Source organism: Abramis brama (assembly GCF_963993115.1).
Source record: "Abramis brama genome assembly, chromosome: 19".
NCBI lineage: Eukaryota > Metazoa > Chordata > Actinopteri > Cypriniformes > Leuciscidae > Abramis > Abramis brama.
Genome location: NC_139981.1, coordinates 3059356 through 3076412, shown reverse-complemented (window position 1 = coordinate 3076412; position 17057 = coordinate 3059356). Strand labels below are relative to the sequence as shown.

The window sequence follows — 17057 nt, the reverse complement described above, 5'->3', positions numbered from 1 at the left end:
GCGTATTTATTCAGATGATGTATATTGTATAAATCTCAATTTTAAAAACTTTACCCATGTGACTGGTTTTGTGGTCCAGGGTCACATATATGTAATCTGAGGCACTCCCCTTGAAAATCCCTGCAAAACCGATCATAACTGGAAAAAACTAAATCAGCAAACAGTCTGATCACGAGCTGAAATGTTGACACTGAGTGCGCTCACCTCGGAGTATTTCCCCCTGTAATTCCCGAGGCTTCTCTCCACCCTGTGCAGGCGGTTCAAGAGCTGCTCTTTAGACAGACTCTCGACGCTGCCGGGCGAATCTTCCGCCTCGCTCTCGATGTCTGACGGAGGGTCGTACGCCGGGGCGTCATTCTCTCCCGTGAGCGTGAGGGATTCTCTGGAGGAGCTTCTAACCAGACTGTCCCGTGAGCTGGAGCGGAAGAGCCCTTCACTGCGAACCGAACCCCGGAGCAAAGACTCCATGGACGACACCTTCTGCTGCAGCTTCTGGGTCAGAGACTGAGGCTCCTCTTTCTGGAGGACAAGCAATACAAACATTTCAGAAAAATAAGTAGACCCTATTTAAGATCAAAGATTCAAACTTTAATCAGGCCTATTATTAAAAAATGACAACAATACAGTCATACCCAACTGAAATCCAATGACAATTATACAACAATGACACTCAAAATGTGAAGTACTGAAAAAGGGAGCAATGTCCGTGACACATTTACAGTACTGTGCAAAAGTCATGCTTTACAAAAATATTTGTTTTAAGACAAATTTACTGAATACTTTTTGCTTTAGTGACTTTCACACAGTACTGTGTGTGTGCACTAACCGTTCAAAAGTTCAAAAAAAAGTCTTACACTCACCGAGGCTGAGTTTATTTGGGGAAAAAATACAGTAAAAATAGTAATATTGTGAAATATTATTAACATTTAAAATAACTGTTTTCTATGTGAATATATTTTAAAATGTAATTTATTCCTGTGATTAAAGCTGAATTTTCAGCATCATTACTCGATGCTCATCATTATTTGATGCTCAAGAAACATTTATGATTATTATCAATGTTGAAAACAGTTGTGCTGCTTTACATTCTTGTGGAAAACGTGATGCATTTTTTTCAGGATTCTCTGATGAATAGAAAGTTCAGAAAAAACAGCATTTAGTTGATTTTTTTTTGTAACATTATAAATGTCTAATTTTGATCAATTTAATGCACCCTTACTGAATCAAAGTACACTGAAAAAAATTTGGAGTAGGATTTACTTGAAAAAAGCTAGGCAACTTTTTTCACTCAGAAAATGCTAGTAAATTTACAAAGATTTGCCAAGTAAAAACCTAAACATATTCATCAGTAGCTTTAATTAGAAATCTTTAAGTTAAATTTACTTGGAATATGGAATTAGGTAAACTTTACTTAACCTAGTTAAGTGAAAGTAACACAGAAAATAAGTAATTATAAAGGTTGATTAATATCGATTTAGTTGAAATTTCCTTTGCATTATATTTGACTCAAACAATAATATTGAATTATACCAGTCATATATAGTATGTGCTTTACTTAGATTATCTAAGTAATTTATACTACATCATGTCAGATGTTAAGCTTCGTGTGAATGCAAAGACCTCAATACTTGGTAGACAATACACAATGACGGTAACATTTGATGGATCATTTTTGTGTTTGAATGTGTCATTTTGAGCAGAAAATTTACTCGAAATGTCACAAAATGGCAAGTTACTAATCCTGACAACAAAAGCAATGATAAAACAGTGTAAATACAGCTGGAAACCAGTGAAAAATGAACCTCATTAATTATTCAAGGTCCAGTGCATGATGGGAACCCCAGTATCAGAAAAGCGGAGTAATTTTTACTTAATTTTATTGAGTTGATATTTACGCTTTCATTTCTACTCGCTTGAATTAAGTACTGATATGGAATTTACTTCGTTTTTTAAATTCTTGCCTGAACTAACTTTTTCATGTAAATTACATTGTTTTTTTTCAGTAGTATTTACTTCACCAAAAAATCATTTTTTACAGTGTATTCATTTCTTTCATTAAAAATGACTTTGCTGCCAAACTTATTTCAGAAAAATCATCATCAAACACTGTATCCCCTTTCACACAGAGATTCCGGAAAATACACGGATAATGTGTCCCAGGATTTGATTTTGGTTCATTCACACTGCCAGTGCTTTTCCGGAATCTGTGAGTGCGTTCACACACATCCCGTATAGATCCCGTAAAGACACGTGACGTCAGGATGTGATAACTCCTGTCAGATATCAGTTCTGCTGATAACTCTTCATCATTTCTACACGAAGACGAGTCCATACTCCCCAGTAGCGCCACTGGGTTTGCCGAGTGGCTCGTTCCCCATAGGTTCTAGAAAGGTCTGTGCGATGGCACGTGCGTCATCACTACGACACACCCCTTACGGCATTGGTCCTGGCTTTTTTTTTATTCACACAGGGTGTGTTCTGGGACTGATCCCGGCAATGTTACTAGGTCCCGATCCCGGCATCAATCCCGGGACGTATTTGCGTTCACACAGAAGGCACTCTAGCAATTTTACGGTAATTTCCCAGGATCAACGCGCTGTGTGAAAGGGGCTTATGTGAATTACACATTAAAACACATTGACTATACTAGTGTTGGTTGAGGAGAGATCCACTTATATGATTGTACAGCGCCATGGGTGTACAGTAGTACATATGAAAGCACTATATAAATGCCTTCATTTATTCATGCATTCATTCATGCATTCATTCATTCAATCATTCATTCAATCATTCATACATAGACTGTCACTTGCCTGAGGAGAAGCGACTCCATCCCCGTTCACACTGCCTCTCGGAGAGCTGCCGGCTGCTTTAGCAACGCTCTGCACCAGAACAGAACCAACAAACATGAGTGAAACAGTGTCTCGCCGCTCAGCTTTAGGCCCGGTTAGTATTCCTCCAGCCATCGTGCTGCACCCCGATTACTCTGGGAGCAATATTAGTTTTTGCTACGAGAAATGCAGGGGCTTCTGGTTACACCCACCTTAACCTCATGCAAACTCGGAGATTAACACAGGGGTTAAATACAAACATAGACGGCCTAACTATCGTTAAACGTTAACGAGCGTTAAACAAACAAGGAGTTAAACACAGCAGCACTGCACTAGAGACGGTCCAAACCCACTAGAGGAGCCGGTTACTGAGAGCGTGTGCAGGAGTTAGACGGCCACAGCGTTCTCCCTGAGGTAGATGAAACAAGTCATGGGTAATGTTCCTCTGTTTGTGTTCATGGTCATGAGAATGTATACAAATCTCACACTATTGTACCTTCAGAATTTAACCTTTTTTTTTAATATGAACAGGTTAACAAAATCTAAAGCTGCACACTGTAAACTATTCCTTTTTCAGGCGTAACATTGGCAACATTAAAGTTTATTTTTTGAACTTGTGCTGTTAAACACCCAATCAATGTTGTCCCAGTTTTAGCTAAAATGTATATCATATAGTCTGACATAAAATATAGTAAGATTGCATAAAATTTGAAATGGAAGAAAAAATTAAATGCATTTAAAAAATAATGCATAAATCATAATAATATGAAAGATTTACCAAAGTCCGGACCTCTATGACCTCAGAAAGATGGGTTTAAATTTCCTCTTAAAATGCAATATGCTGGAAACGGCATTTTGCTGCAGGTTAAAGGTCAAAGCTAGCCGTGTTTACATTAAAATCAACAACTCAAGCTCACTTTGTTCTGTGCAAGGCAATCCCTACACACTTCAGGTCCAAAGTAGCCTGGTTAAAACCAGACCATTCTCAGTAGTAACTGAGTTATGGTCTGGCAAAGCTCCATAGACAAATAATTTCCAAAGGGGCGTCACCAACGGACGTCGCTCAAATGCCTCTGGGCGCAGTTGGATAGACCTAAAACCAATCAGAGCGATCGTCATTGTGTAAAGCCCGCCTCAACGTTTCTGATTGGTGCCGTGATTTCGGCGGCATGGAAATGGGCTTGAATGAGCTCTTTGCCAGACTACTTCTCGAGCAAATCTGAATTTGCCGGAAGTTGTCTGGGTTTTCCCAGGCTAGGTCCAAAAGTAATAAAGCACAGCATTATCAGACATTATTTTAACTTTGATAACCTAAAACAAGGACATTCAGACCTTCAGAACATTATACACAAGTAAGTTTAGCAATAAACACAGTTTACAGAGGGAAGAACTAAACACATTTGCATATGCCAATGAAGGCCAGGGAGACTTTGACTATGTTATGTCACATTAAAAGCACAATCTCTAACAACACCAGCATTATATTTATTTATGCAGTTATCATTGCACCGGTCTATAATATTGCTGTACAATACAGAATCAATTCAAGGACAATTAATCAACAATACTACAAATAACAGCGTCAGAAATTGACTTTTTAACACAATATTTGTCCCTAGAATTGATTTGCAGGGGCATTTTAACCTTTATTATAGCATTTATTCTCTAATCATGTAAAAAAAACACAGTTTGTTGCAATGCTGAAGGAAAAAAGCAATGCAAAGTTTTCTAACAAACACCACAGAGTCTCTGCTTAATCAGATTAGGGCCAATCGAGATTTATACAACTAATTTGGTGCAGATACAAAATACACCCTTAAACATTTCATATACATTCCAACTCGCATTATGCTGAAAAACAAAATTAAGTCCACTTTACACATCAGAATATTCTGAAATATATCACCTGAATTGCATAATCCTTTTGTCTATTTCTACCTGATGAACATGCTGTGGCTAATAATCCACCAGATCACATGAGCAGTGTGTTGGATCTGATTGGTGGTGCTGTATGTCAGCTGATGTGTGTGTAATGTGCTCAGGTGCATGTGGAGGGATTATCTGTATCTAGAGATAATGAGCAAATCCTTCCGTCAGAGCTGAGCCCCTGAGTCTCCACAGACACAATAACTGTAGTGGAAAGAGCAAGCTGTTACCAGGCCTTAAGTATAAAAACACATTATTATTATGATTTAAATTGTTATTATTATCATTAGATTAGATTATTATATTATTATATTTTATATTACTTAACCAATTAACATAACCGTTAGATCCCCCTTGTGTCAGTTTCAAAATCAAAAAACATTTTAATAAGAGTAAATAAGAGTAAAATAACTAAAGCGTGCACTGGGAAATGTTGGCGCAAGTCATGCGAAAGGACCTTCAGTAATCCAAGTTTAGAAGCATAAAAACTTTAAACAAAGAATCTGAATGTTTTTGTAAGGAAAATCACAAGAACTCTCAGGGAACAGCAAGGGAACATTCAACACTGTCTAACCGAGGGGAATCTATCAGGATACTACTTAGGGAAAGGGACAGGGAATCCATGACAATTTCTATCACTACGGGAATAACATTCATTCCTGGAGATGCCAAATTAGAGGAACTAGGGATGGGCGGTATGACGATATATCGTTACCACGGTGTAAAATGTCTAAAAATCTTGTATATCGCGGTATGTAAATATATAGCACTATTGACCCTTCATAGTGATGAAATGCATGAATGAGACTATAAGGAGATCTTGATGTTCAAAAAAAGTTATGTGTGCGCATAAAGCCACGTCTCTCAGCATGCGATCGCAAATTCAGTTCTCTTTAATGTCTTATCGGTCGAATACACACGCAATTATGTCAAAATGCCCATCGTGTGCAGTATTCATGCAAACACAGCCGGTTATGTCTCAAGTGAAAGTAAACAGTTGGGTGTAAACCGGATGTGTATCATTATAATGGATCCGTGCGTTTGGTCTTAAAGTGACAGCAGCCTAATATACCTGCCTAAAATAACTTACTGCTCTCGACTGAATAACTTTTTTAATTCTTAAACTTGTTTTAGCAAGAATACATTTATATTTAATTCATACAGTGAAGACAATTATTAAATTTAAAACTGTACTAATTCTAACTACATGTTAAACCTATTGTACCTGAAAAACCTAATTTGTTTCATTCATATTTATCCTATTGTTTTTAACTTGCTTCTTTTATTCTTATTTTTAATAACAAATGAGATAAAATAACACAAAATAACTATATTGTGATGTATAACCTTATCATGAAATAAAATTTCTCATATGTAACCCTGGACCACAAAACGAGTCACATGGGTCAATTTTTCGAAATTGAGATTTATACATCATATGAAAGCTGAATAAATAAGCTTTCCATTGATGTGTGGTTTGTTATGATAGGAGAATATTTGGCAGAGATACAACTATTGAAAATCTGGAATCTGAGGGTGCAAAAAAATCGAAACATTGAGAAAATCTCCTTTAAAGTTCTCCATTTATGTTCGCGATTCACTCACAAAAATAAATGTTTTATATATTTACGGTAGGAAATTTACAAAATATCTTCATGGAACATGATCTTTACTTAATATCCTAATGATTTTTGGCATAAAAGAAAAATCGATAATTTTGACCCATACAATGTATTGTTGGCTATTGCCACAGATATACCAGTGCGACTTATGACTGGTTTTGTGATCCAGGGTCACATATTGTGAAATAAGAATTCAGTCATATCGCCCAACCCCTAGGAGGAACCATTCCGAGGTACAAAAACAGAGAAAAGCAACTGCCATCCCACAAATCACTCAGGCCTAACGAGGAACGCAAGATATTAGATGCAGGGGTTAGGAGCGAGATGCCTTTGAGTTATGCAGAGCGGCTAGTGAAACGCTCAGTGAGAAAAGCTGCAAGCAGGGGTTACTCGGCCTCCTCTAGCCCATAACCTCCAAAGGCATCACAGAGGGACGGAGGGGGGTTTGTAGTATTTCTCCAGGGGTGAGGAAGAGGAGGCGATGTGTGAGGACAGACTCACCGCACTGGGCACCTGGGCCGCTTTGGGTCGTTTTGAGTGGTCCAGAGCAAAGATAGTATACTCAGAGAGAAAAGCAGGTTCTGCTATCATCCCAGCCAGCAGCTGAACGACCCCCCCATACGAGTCAATGCATTAATGACGGGACCAAGGAGTGAAGAGCAATGAGAAAACAACACAATGAGTGAAACGACAGGAAAAAGAGCCAGAGCATGAGATAATGACATCTGTGGAAACAGAAAGAGAATTGAGACAGCGGATCCACACGGAGGCTGCAGACTTACACTATTTGATGTCACTACCAAGGCTGATTTTGTGTCTTTGAACATGTAGAGTTTCACGATTGGCATCAAAGCATGATATGCCATTAGTAGAGACATCAAAAAGGTAATTCTAGCCGTCTTGGCACAGAAGAAATTAGGGCTCAAAAATAAGGATGGGTCAGTGAGTTGGCAAAGCTGCTTTGTCTTGTACTTTATCTTACAGTTATTGATGATGTACATGAGTTTTTGTGTGTGTCAAATTAAATGTCACCAAGGTAAAGTTTTAACTTTAGTGATAGTCTTGGACTCAAAACTCTAAACGTATTTTTCCAGAAAACATATAGTCCCAGTTTCACAGACAGGGCTTAGATTAAGCCAGGATTAGGCCTTAGTTCAATTAGGGCATTTAAGTAGCTTTTATAAACGTGTCTTAGAGAAAAACATTACTGGTGTGCATCTTGAGACAAAACAATGGCACTGATATATTTTAAGATATATTGCTTTTAGTTAAAACAGCTCAAATTTGCAATTTAGGCTGGGACTAGCTTAAGCATTGTCTGTGAAACCGGGGGATAAAATCATAATATAATAGTGTAATCTAATAAAAATAAAATGTATAATAAAATAAAATCTATATTATGAATAAATATAGGCTAAATCTATTATATATTTATAAATACTAGTAGTATTTAAATCTTTAGAATGCTCTCTTTATAAATAAATATATTGTATAAAATGTTTAGTTATATATATTATTATTATTACTATTAAATAAAATAAATATTATATAAAGTATTTACATTTAAATATTTAGGAAATAAAATTCTGACAAACATCAATTTAGGTTTTTGCATATATTAATATATGCAGGGCCAGTGAAAATGTTGACAGTGCTAGTAAAAAAAAAACCCCACAATAAAATCCTTATTGTTGAGCCCTGGAAATGCTGAGATGATGTGGAATTCATTCTGAGATCTGATGGAAATTTCAAAAAGAAATACAAACGGAAAATGTGAGAGAGAAAAGTTCAATCAAACCCTCGGCTCACTGGTCGGTAAAACGGTTCATCCGCAACGGTGATACACTTCATTCTAAGCTTCATTTTATTTGAGCTGTGATTCATAAACGAGGACAATAACATCAATAAAGCAAAAAATAGTAACTTGACTCATGCTACTTTGATGAAACTCCCAAAAGATAAACCAAGAAGGGTGTCTGAAAGTCCATTAAGGTGTACTCATAAGTCATTATTTGCCATGTTTAAAGATTCATGCTTCAAAGGGGGTCTAATGTCACCGTCCAGAAATGACAAAACCGAATCATCTAGACTATTATTAGCCCGCATTAGTACAATAATAGCATGTCATGTGTTCACCAACCAGCTGGAGACTATCAAACTGATTTTATATCCCTGCACAACGTTCTCTGTAAAACAAGAGATCATTTAACTCAACCAGCATTTTTAATTCACAGATTATTAAATCTCATTTAAAACAGAATTTATTACCTTAAACCAGTATTTAGACTCTTTAAGTGACACTTTAGATTACATATTTAAACCAAGTATAATTTATTTTAAAGAAAAATAGTACAAGCACACTTTTCAAGCTAAACTTCTGCCATTTCTTAGGTTTAAACGGACACAATTATAAAGTAAATACTTTAATTTTAGTATTGGACACGTTGCTTATCCCGATAAACACTAAAACTCAAGGGAAGCAATTAGCAGATCTGACCTGAAGGCATTCGTTAAATGTATTGTGTCTGCAATCTTGTGAAAAGCATGTGTTATGACAATATTGTGTATTTTTATTGAGATATTCTGTGCAGGAGAGTTAAGGGGCATATCTGGAGCATGGAAACAGTTGCTGCTCATTTACATGCACTATTGACCAATGAGAAGGCGGCCTGTTTCCGTTTGTCCGCTTACCTCTCTGTCGTTGGGGGAGGCCGGGGCATCTTGGTACGGGACAGGGGGTTGAGTACGCCTCTCTCCTGAACTCACCTGCTGGACACAGAGGTGTGCGTTATACATCAAGACACAATAATCACTAGCAGTGCACCAAATACATTAGAGACAGAGGTAACTACAGCTGGAGACAGTCTTTAAAGGGATACTTCACCGATTAGCATTAAGCTTTGTATCAGTAGAAACCCGGTAGTATTTTGGAATAACCGTGCTTCCCTCCCTCATGTCCCCCTGAGACGAGAGATTTCTGTATTGTGTGTCTGGATAAAAAAACTCTAATGACGTCAATTTAGCATCATCAGCTTTTATGTCCAGAGGCGAGAGACTACAGCCAGTAGGAGGAGCTCGTTCCGCATGTCTTCAACCCGCCCATAGGGGGATCTCACGATAAAACGCCGTCTTTTCAGTGTCGAGTCGACTAGTAGCGATACTGCCCTCTGTAACCGGTAGGCGTGGCTTGGGCGTGGCCTCGTAGTGCAGCGAAGCAAGTGCATTCTGGGAGTTGTTGTCTTTCATCCACATGAGCCAAAAATACATTTTCTGGTTTTTCTCAGTCTAGAAGGCCTTTCCCAGTCTACTACATAAATGACCCAATTTAAATACACATTCATCTTTCCAACGGTGAAATATCAATTTATAAATATAAATTTTTCAGTATTTATTATAAATGATTTATCCGTGCACAACTGCACATCATTCTTTTTGTTAAATTCACATGCCCTTGTAATCTTGAATCAAATTAACTTCTCCTCTCTGATGACGTGTTTACTAATGTGAGGGCGGGGCAACCTGTCACTCACACGATCGACCAATAGCAAACCGCAACCATCTAATTAATTACCCACGGACGAAATCAAGCCCTGCCCAGCATTTCTTCTTGTTCCAAAAGCCGTAAGAAAAGACTATCGCAACTTCTGTTTCATGCCGACTTCAACCTCATGTTTTACTGCACTGATTTCAGCATGGACACAAGAGGCCAAACACAAAATAAATGGCATATTTAAATAGTAAAAATAAGAAATTAAATTCTGCATGAAGAAAATGTCCAAAAAAAAATTAATTAAAGGGATATTTTTGCAATATGATATTATTCATGCAATAAAGGATATTTCCCTCTCAAATTTCCATTATTATTATTATTTATTCTTAATGAATAATTATTAATAAAAAATTATTATTATTAATAATATTATTATTATTATTTAATTTTTATTAATAAAAATAAGAAATTAAATTCTGCATGAAGAAAATGTCCAAAAAAAATTTAATTAAAGGGACAATGAGATATTTTTGCAATATGATATTATTCATGCAATAAAGGATATTTCCCTCTCAAATTTCCATTATTATACTAAAGAAAAACTCATTACTATAATATGCAATTAAAATCCTCCTGCATTTTCTGTTCAAGTGTAACAAACACTACAATGATTGTACACTTCAATGTAAACTATATACTTAAAAATGTAGTTTCACAACGACAGATTAATAATAAAAAATAAAAAATTATGTTTTATGTTTAAATGTGCTTAATTGTTAGAAGAATCCTGCAAATACAAATAAACTGTGTAAAATATGTTTGAAAAATAATGAAATAGACAAATAGATGGATAAATTAATAGATATAAATAGATTTGGGGTCAAATATGACACTGGCATGTCTTTTTATTATTATTATATCATTTCTATTTATAACGTTGCTTAATATTTAAACCAGACAGACTTGAATTTCAACTTAAGTATTAGTTTAACCTTTAAGTAGCACGTCTGTTTAGGGAAACGTGCTCTCGGGTCTGGTTAACAGGTCAGGTTGGTCTGTGGTTCATTAAGTAGGCTAGTTGACAAACCAACACCCAAAATCCAAAAACGACTGATCTGATGACGTAAACCTTCTGATGGCCTCTAAAATCTCTTAAATGTCATTATATTAACTACATAACTTATCTTTTATACCAAGGTCAATACACAAAAAATACTGCCAGTACCATAGTACAGGTAACATTGTCACACCCATTTAAAACAACATACCAAATAGTACCAGGGTATTACCTTAGTACCATAGTATCCTCGGAGTATCATCATCATGGTAATACCATAGCATTAATTTAAATACCATGTTAATACCATGATCCATGAACATGGTAATCATTCAGTACCATATTAAAACCATCTGATTTTGGTACTGTTTTGTTAATGTATAACCAATCCGCTAGTTTAATAGATATTTAAAGAGCTTATATTGTAATTTAAATATATAATACGGTAGTAAGTGTGTTATAATGTATATTTGTAGTATATACTTGATGTTGTGTTTTGTTTTTGTTAGCATACATGCTACATGAGTGAAGTGCTCTGACCTGCGCCTGCGCGCTGCTCCGCTGAGGCGACTGCTCCTCTATCACCTTCTGCTTCAGTTTCTTAAACATCACTCCATGCGATAATTGTCACGTCGGGAAAGATTTTACTGTCCGATTCCCAGGGTAAAAAACTTGATGTATGTGTGGATGAGAGCAGTGCGCAGATGCAGCTGACGTGGAGGAAAAGTGAACAGCTACGGGTCCACGAGAGGCTCAGAAAGGACGATTGTGAGTTATTGAACTTGCATCTTGCAATGTTGCTAAGAAGAACATAAACATATTCAGACAGTGTGACAGATAACATTGATATATAACGTGCTACTAAACTTCATATAGCAGGGTATTTATGTGGTACTGCAGGGTTTTTCAAAGAACACCATGGTAATATTGTGGTAATAAAAACAAAAGTCATTAAATAAAAATAATAAAACTACTTATTATAGTCAATTAAAATATGTAATTATATATTATTATTATTGATAATAATTTTAACATTTAGATTTCTGAAGAGGTCTTATGATCAAAATACAATAAAATGTGAATTAAAAAATAATAATGATCATTTATAATTTAAAAATACAGATTTTTCTGTTGTATGTTATTAAAGACATCACGCTGATTCGACATGTTAAAATTTCCCCGTTGATTATATTTTATTAACCTTTTTACAAGTTTTTAGCATTAAATGTTGTCTAGGGTTTATAAAACTTAATTGCATAATGATGAAATAGCCAAACTTCAACAAAAGAACCTTTCATACTGTATAGAAATAGCTAAGTAAATTAAATGATGTGCATATGAACCTCTGTATTTTTATTTTATTTTGCATGAATGATCCGTTGCTTGTGGGTTTTGTGTGTGTGTGTGTGTGTGTTTTTGTCATGTAAAACCACTTACTGCACAAACAGACTGAACATTTAACACTTTGTATGATTAAAAATAACCTTTGAACTGATGCCTTTAATTATTTTCCAATGTCTTCATTAGGAATAAGAGCTTAGTAAGAGTAGTAAGTAAGAGCTTCTCATTCTTTATGACTCAGTCTGTGCTCTTCTACACATATCAGGGGTCAAAGGTCATAATGGTTAAAGATATGGGCTGATAATCAAACCCTAAGGGAAGTTACTAGAGTTGTACATGTTTCTCCAAAGAGACTGTCACAGTAGAAACTGCATTGTATAATTCACTTCGGAGCATCCGCCTAATGAGCCATACATATTTGATTACTGTTTGCAGTACAATTAAAAACAACACATTATTTACGGATGAGAAGTATTGAATATTCACACGTGATCTGTTCAGTGGCTCCGTTTAATCTCATTGCCGTCTAGGAGAAACATTTGAGATATTAAAGAGATCGCGACTGATTTTTCTCTCTTTTTGGCTCACAGCTCAATGTTGCGCATAGTCTCGAGAAGCTCTAGAGGGCGCTCACTGTAACCATAAAAGCCATTGCATCAAAGTCTATGGGAACACAATAAAAAAAAAAACATTAGGCTACATCAAGGGTGTCGCTTCTATTATTCTCTTATAAACTCTATTTGATCAATCACTATATTAAACATTGTATAGGGAAGTTTCTCCCTGAATATCTCAAGTGATTTACAATATAAAACTTCTGTGCAATATCAATATCCTCCTGTGATATTCAATGCACAGTGTTTATAACTTATTTGATCTTCATCATTTTTACATTTAAACGTCCTGTACAGACTCATACCTCACTGCATATATTTTTTGTATGTTTTTCTGTAAATAATGTTATTCTTCTTCTGTAATGTCTGTGTTATGAAGACTGGAAGCATCTGTTACCAAACCAAATTTGTGCATGAGCCAGTGAAAATCTTTCTGATTCTGGTTACGGCCCTGTATTACATTACAAGAAAACAGTCCCTTGTTCCAAAAGTACAGGACAGTTTTAGTATATTTTAGTATATAGTTTTAGTATATATATTATATCCAGTTTTAGCTTTGTGTTTTGCATAGATAACCTGAGTTTGATTAGTCATCCTGGAGCAGATAATGCCACGCACATCAGTGTGGAGATCTGTGCCAGCATCATGAGCGATCAATGATCATCAGCAGGTTTCAGATCTGTGCTCATCCTTCTGGCCGTATACACACAACAATCCATCAATGTCTGAAGGCACCATGCTCAGAATGCTGGATCCAGGAATACTAGATTTAATATCCGGCATAATGTGGTTATTTTCTATGTATCAAATGTTTCAACAACAGACTATCATGTTATAGTTTTTAGGTAATCGGCTTAATTTTTGTAGCATGTTAAGTTTATCGTAAATGCATCATATTATGAAAGTTGAAAGCTGTTGAAAGAGAATCTGTTAGGATTTCTACCCTACCTAAAGTTAACCTTTTCATACAAAAAATAAATAAAAACAATAACATTTCAACCAAATAGGCACTTATGCATTCATCAGTTACCCTATAATATTCATGTTAGTCATATTATAGTCATTCAAGTTAATTCATCATAAACATCTATCATATTATATTGGACAGGAAAGGAAATATGAGAGAAATAATGAGGAATAGGATTGAAACATGACCCAAGCCAGCCTCAAACTCGTGTCCCATATATGTGTCGTGTGCATTAACTGCGCATCAGCACGTCAGCTTTGCTTAATTCAACCTTCTTCTATTTGACCCTTTATATTCAAAGAATGAAATCACCATGCCAAATAACATCCATCTTTAGGAAACCGCAGGGCATCACGCATCTTAACTGCAGCATAGTATACATGATGTGATTTCTGTGAGTGACATAAGCCTCTCTGAGCCTTGAGATGTGATCATGTGACATCACAGCTTCTCTGAGGTGCCACAGCTGTGTTATTGGTCCGTGTAAAACCTCTAGCACTGGGTCTAATAACACACAGGTTCATTAAATCATATTTCCTGCAGATTTGTGTCAGAAATCTGATAAATGCAGCATTCACAGCAGGGAGATTAGGACAGCATCATGGCCACCATCTACAGTACATGCAATGTTTGCGTATCATCAGTCAGCGAGGAAGGCGTAAATTATGTGTAATTATGTATTATGTGTAAATTATGACAATACAGCCAATAAAGTTTCATATAAAAAAAAGTTTAATACAGGAAAAATGCAAAACGCCCAAATATATACAGTGCAAATTCAATACACTTGTGTTAACCCAGCCACATACAATGAAACTGTGCAAAGAGTATAAGTCGGGGTAAGATGACCATGGTTTCTCCTGACCATAGATGACACAAAATCTCATCTCAGCAATTGCCATGTTGTTACTAGTGTCATTGTTTTTAAATTTAATAATTATTGTAATTAATAGGGTTATTATTCAGAATTTCCATGAATTAGATGTAGCCTACATTTCATACATATTTGCTTGCATTAAAACCTATAGTTGAGTGAAATCATTCAATTTAGTGGTAAAATTAGTGTTCCTATTATGACATATCTTCGATTAAAATATGGGCAATTAAATATGTAAATATTAATATGCCTTTAAATAAGACACAGAATAATTTTACCTTTCACATAAATCTCTATACTGGGATTCTGCTTTGTCTCTCATCGGTTTTTCAGTTATTATCAACTATATAGTCATAATTCATAATAGCTGATTTTGTATTTTAGGTTAATGACACTTTAAAAATGACATAAATATTAATAAGAATTATATCAAAAATAATTTCTACATTCTGTAAAAGTTTAGCCAGGGGTGGGGGTGATTAGTTAACTCAGGCAGAGAATGTCACTCAGGTAAGATGGCCTCTTTGAATAATTTTATATTTTGTTCCTTAACAACTAAATTAGCAAATGTTTCTGTTTATTTCCTATAATAACACATTGGCTGATGCATCATCATCCTGCACTTATAAACTTAGTTATATCTAAATATTTTACAATTTAAAAGTATTGCACATTGTTCTTAAAGGGGGCATCGTCCCCCATCTTCCCCTAGCCTATTTTAAATCTGAATTAAATATACATAGCAATGCGATTTAAGTAATCCGGCATCAGCAGATTTCGAAACACTCACGACAGAAGTCGTCGACTGCATCGCTAGGCGTTTTTTCGCCTCTCATTTGCACAAAGTCGAACATTCGTGAACTTTTTTTGACATTCTCTCCCCATGCTATCAATCCCACAATCCCCAGCGCGAGACTCCCATAGAGAATGAATGGCAAGCGTCTGCTCCTCTCCGCGCCAGTGCACGCGCATCGCCTGATCTGCAAGCAAAAACACTTTAATTTCCTCCTCTCCTTTAAAAGAAGATCCTTCGTGTGTCCTCAAGGAAACGGCCTTTAACATTATTCATTGTTTTCATCACCTTCTCTTCTGAGCCCATGAAATATTCATCCAATTCAAAGTGTCAGTTTCAGCAGGGAAAATCTCGAGGTGACTCGTTATTCTGAGGTGAATCGATCGTCCCGCTGTCAGGCGGATGTTCCCGTCGTGACTGTCACTGTATATGGGGAGAAAACAGGCCAGACCAGAAGCACACTTTTGTTTCTAAAGCAAGTTTATATTCAGGGTTAGTGATCTGAATAAACCCCAAACCCAAATATGACAGAGTTAATATCACAGAGACCATGAGCACTCTCTGACTTTTTTTTAGCATAGCAACTCTCTAGCAATCACCCAGAACACCTTGGCAACTGCATAGCAACGCCCTAGCGACCACCCACAACATCATACTGGCAAATTTTGCATGAGCACCACTTCTCATTTATATGTTGATTCAAAATTCTAGTTTACATGATGCAGCCAGGTTATTTAATTGTCCAACAGTTATGTTATCTAACTCCAGATTAGAAATTGTTTAAACTGAATTTGAATTGAATTTAAAAACTGAAAGGAAACATAGCCTACATAAGTTTGGAATTTGATTTGGAAATGAAAAAAACAGAATAATCATAAAATATGTGGTATAAATGGAGATTTTATGGAAATGAGATGTGACCCAAATAAATACACTGTAAAAAAATTAATTAATAAGTTATGACAACATATGTTTTATACATCGCTTTAAGCAATTTTCTACTTTTTTTATGTTATACAAGATTCAACAAATTTTTAAAGTCAGTTTAACGTCATTTAATTTGAAATGACTTAAATATCGAAGTTAATTGTACTTAAAAATGTACAGCGTAAAACCGATTTTCAAAGTCATAAATAAAAAGATTTTACAGAAAAACATTTTTTTTTTTTTTAAAGAAGAAAGATTTTTAAGTAACAAAGTTAAGTTATTGGAGTATGTTTTACAAGTAAATACAATTTCAGTGTTTTTCTTCTTTAAAAATTAATGTTTCAATGTGTTACTTACAGTACTAGCATTTCTGTGTGAAAACTGTTTCAAAGAAAATCCTTTTTTTTTTCAGTGTATATGTAATATGGTAAAGTTATGCGTGAAAAAAAATGGTAGATTCTCTCTTGGCTAAAGTCTCGCTGAAAAAGTTAACCCTGCTTTCTGCTGGCTTCTCAACCTCTAATTTTACACAGAATATCTTTAAACACCTACACACTCTCTCTTCAGCCGCGGAATGAGGAAAGGTCTGTAGCTAGCATTAGCATTTTCCCT

General features: G+C 35.7%; 1 protein-coding gene across 1 annotated transcript in view; it reads right to left on the bottom strand.

Moving 5' to 3' along the window:
- golga4 (golgin A4) overlaps nucleotides 1–11664 on the bottom strand; it is a 42223-nt gene extending 30559 nt beyond the window's left edge. Inside the window, exons 1-5 of the mRNA XM_084093987.1 lie at nucleotides 11467–11664; nucleotides 9071–9145; nucleotides 6881–6982; nucleotides 2814–2882; nucleotides 205–519 (exon numbers count right to left, since the gene is read on the bottom strand). Coding sequence (XP_083950113.1) covers nucleotides 205–519; nucleotides 2814–2882; nucleotides 6881–6982; nucleotides 9071–9145; nucleotides 11467–11535 — 630 coding nt within the window. The 5' untranslated portion in view covers nucleotides 11536–11664. The remainder of the gene's footprint in view (nucleotides 1–204; nucleotides 520–2813; nucleotides 2883–6880; nucleotides 6983–9070; nucleotides 9146–11466) is intronic.
- Nucleotides 11665–17057: the final 5393 nt, after the last annotated feature.